At 33.2% G+C, this 4,236-nt stretch overlaps 1 protein-coding gene across 1 annotated transcript; it reads left to right on the top strand.

Annotated features, from left to right (window-relative positions):
* Positions 1-2,339: 2,339 nt before the first annotated feature.
* Positions 2,340-3,086, top strand: LOC119665835 (pupal cuticle protein C1B-like). Its single transcript, XM_038075085.1, has one exon. The coding sequence runs from the start codon at positions 2,340-2,342 to the stop codon at positions 3,084-3,086; it is 747 nt and encodes a 248-aa protein (XP_037931013.1).
* The last annotated feature ends 1,150 nt before the right edge of the window (positions 3,087-4,236 follow it).

Consider the following 4,236-nt stretch of genomic DNA (forward strand, 5'->3'; position numbering starts at 1 on the left):
CAGCAAGTTAATTTATTAATAAACTTGCACAGCAAATTAACAAAACTCCAGAGAAAACTGCGAAATACAAGTCAAGTATGGCTTTGGGTCAGTTGACTAATGAACGCTCACTCTGAGCTTCAAATTTGGCAGGGCATGAGTTCAATCCCTAGTAATTGCAGTCTTAAAAAATTGTTAACGAATAATTAAATACAAGATAAATTTTAAGACCACTGATGATGGGTATTTGGTAATACTCGAAACAGCTGTATGGTCAGTCAAAAAATTAATTAATAAAAATAATATAAAAAAGATTTTTTGTTGTTGTAGTTCACTATTTTTTGAAACCTCTCCATAAATAATAATATTTTTTTTAAATATGTATTGTTGTGGTCTATATCTTTTAATTTTAGAAATGTATAGCGAACTATTGCAATGTGATCGGTATATGGGCAATTGTTAATATATGTGACGCCCCTTGATGTCACTCAATTTCTTTTTTAAAAGCTGCTCTAACAAAAGATAATGTTTGGCATCTCGGAACAAAATTTTCAAGTTTTTAGAAATGAGGCTTATTTAATCGGAATGTTACGCATATTGTAATTGACTTCTATCTATCAATTATATAGTTATTTTTTTTTTTAGTAATTTGAATACATATCACAACTACATTAAATTATATAATTGATTAAAAAATGTATGAATCGGTTTTAGCCGCCTCCCAGGACTCATGCGAAGATTGTGTAGGTATATGCTTCTGCATTTCTGAAAAAACGAACGCAGCCGCTAACTGTCTCCTTTTTAATTAACTTCTATATTTTAGTGATAGAGAAAATGTAAGATAGTAATATGTACAAATTGATTTAGCACGATAATTTCCGTTTCAAATTCTTCGTCAAGCTTTCTTTGAATGGTGAACGATTGAAGAGCTGTAATTCTCGCTTGAAAATAGTTAGCATACGTCCATTCTTTATGTGGTTTGCTAATCGCTGAGTCTAAATCTACAACATGTGATTTAAATGTTTCTCTTAGTTATAGATCTCTGCATAATATAATTTATCATACCGGAAAATATTTTTGAAGTAGAAATAACTACGTCATCCGTATGTGTTAAGACGTTTTCACACCGTTCTTTTTAGCAAGTTTGAAGTAATACCTATAATAAGTACCCAAGAAAGGTATAAATCACTTCTGCATGTGGTGTCCCTCAGCTAACGTGATAGAGTTAGTTAGATTTGCATTATCTGAAAAGAAAGTATCTACTACTATAAAAGTACTGGCCATAGTTTTTATCCATAGCATAAGTTGTGTTCAGAAATATTAAAATTAAGATGTTTGTTCCAATCATACTTTGCCGGTTAAATATTTTTAATGTATGAGAGTATCTAAAAATAATATTATATAATTCTGTAAAATATATAACAAAATACGAAAAAATTACTAGAAAAACCGCATTTGCTAGATAAAAACTCATATAATTTATTGTCATTACAAAACAAAAAAACTTGAAGTGTATAAGTGTATCTGTGTATCTATGTGTCGCACCCACAACCTGCTATTTGCGTTACTAATTGTTGGCAATGAACTGCGACAAATTGGCAACTAATGTACTAATATTAATAATTTTTGACAGGCTTTTACAGTTATCTCGAGCACTTTGAAAAGCCGGCGTGGTGGCCCGCTGCGTACTCAATGCGAATGACTACCACAATTTGATAGAAAAAATGCTGAAGAAAAAAACTGATAAAATGAAAATATAAAAAGATACAATTCAATCTATTAAAAATCAATTTATTTAAGGTAAACTTAAGCCGATTGCCGGTTATTTAATTTTGTACCCTCGCAATGCCACGCTTCTTTGGCAGAAATGTATCTATATTAAAAAAAAATATAATAAACAATAAGATTTATTTTTTTTTTATAAATATACACATTTTTTTTATAAAATTAATGTTTTTTAAAAAGTCAAGCAGAAATTGAAAGTCACGTTAAATCTATAGAAAAAAGTATCTAAGCAAGCTAAGGCAAGTGTGAGTGCGTATAGTTTGAAGATAAATGGAGCAGTAGTAGCAAGTTCATTTACAATTACAACAATTAAAAGTAATAAAAAAAAAATAATAAAATTTTTAGCCGGCAACATTGAGTTAAAAAATTTTTATATGCATATTTTGTTTCAGAAAAATAACCACAAAAATTGCAAATTACAAAAAACAAGATTGATCACGAAAATAAGTATAAAACTCGGGTAGTCGAATCGATAAGGCATCAGTTTCAATTTGTCGATAGTCGCAGCTACTACTGAACAAATAAATCAACAAATTTTTGGATTAAAATAATTTTATCTAACAAGCAAAAAAATAATGGCATTCAAATTTGTTTTAATATCTGCTTTATTGGCTGTAGCCAGCGCTGGTGTTCTCAGTCCAGTTGCTTATCACACTGCTCCAGTGGTAGCAAAAATTGCTAATCCCGCTGTTGACGCAGTAGCTTCGACACATCAAAATGTCGTACGCTCTTTCGGTGGCACTATTTCTCAATACTCGAAAGCTATAGATACACCTTACTCCAGTGTACGCAAAGAAGATACCCGCATTAGCAACAATGTGTATACACCAGCTATAGCTAAGACTGTTTCATATGCTGCTCCAGCACCAAGTGCTGCCGTCTACACGCATGCCACACCTGTAGTTAGCAAAACTGTTTATGCTGCACCAGCTCCAACTGTTTACACTCATCATCATGAAGCTGCACCAACCGTTTACGCTCATCAAGAACCTGTACATGCTGTTTACTCACATCAAGAAGCTGCACCAGCTGTTTACACACATCATGAGGTTGCACCAACCGCTGCTGTCTATACACATGCTGCTCCAGCTGTAACTAAGACTGTTGCTTATGCTCCTGCTCCAGCTGCTCATGTCTATCAACACCACGATATTCCAGCTACCGCAACAACCACCTATAACCATGGACCAGCTGCCACCACTTACAGCCATAATGCTCCAGGTGTTGCTGCTTATGGTTCCAGTCAGACTGTACACTATTCTCCAGCTGAAATGGTATCACATATGAGCTTCGATGGATTCGGCACTCACTGGGGCTTCTAAGTTATACTAAGCATTTGTTTTAAAAACCTCTGCATATTTCATTTTTTGTTGTTTTAATTCATGTACACATAATGTTGTTGAGTTTATTTTAATATCTATAATTTGAATAAATTAAAAAATAAAATTATTTAATAATAACAAGTCATAATTAAATTTTTTTAATTTGAATATTTTTTATGACTGACAAAGGACAAAGGACTTACAAATGAGCAGTGGTAACAGTTCCTAGACGACAACAAGACAACCAGTAGACCCTTAGGCGTAAACTCTGCCATCCTTTTAGGAGCAATTTTCTTGATTTATATATAATTTTATTCATTTGTCTAAATCAATCTTAAACACAAATTACAAAATTATAGAATTTCCATCTTGAATGGAAATGACTAGGATGTCTAGAAAAAATTGACGTACTTGACCAAACCAATCAGGTATGTGTTCTGTGATTTTCGCATTACAGGATAAGGGTAATGGTAGATAAATTTGCAAGCGGCCAGACTCTAATCTGTTAACGTGTCATTTCTTGTTCATTTCATATCGATTATGGAAATCGACAATCTGCGAAGCAGGTGCTAGAAAGGTTTCCTGTTTTGATGCTCAAACGGAAGAAACATTAAAGTGAACGCATAACACACGTTGGTAGATTTCAAGCTGGGTGAAGTAGGATTAACACAACCATGTATTGAGGAAATAGGACAAACTTATGAATACCTTCTGCTCAAAAAGTACTTGAATTTTGTAAATAAATCACACAAATTTAAATTTTATTCCAAATTTATTTTATCTTCTTCAAAATATGCTCCTTCTGAAGCGATACACATATGTTAACGCTTAACCCAATTTTTCCATACACTTTTCGTAGGCCCGTGCAGGTATGGCTTTTAGTACCTTCGGCGAATTCTCTTTTACCGATTCAATAGACTCAAAACGCTTACCATGAAGGGGCAATTTGAGTTTTGGGAACAGGAAAAAGTAGCACGTATCCAGATCTGGCGAATATGGTGCCTGAGCGATGCCAGTGGTGCCGTGTTTGGTCAAAAAATCGCGTACAACAAAAATTTTCCATAATAAAAATCGCTAAATGCATTTGAGGTAGAGTCACATTAATAGCTGCTGTAAACAAACTAATAAATTTGTGTCATATGTCAAGAAA

Source organism: Teleopsis dalmanni, chromosome 1 (genome assembly GCF_002237135.1).
Source record: "Teleopsis dalmanni isolate 2A chromosome 1, ASM223713v2, whole genome shotgun sequence".
Classification (NCBI taxonomy): Eukaryota; Metazoa; Arthropoda; class Insecta; order Diptera; family Diopsidae; genus Teleopsis; species Teleopsis dalmanni.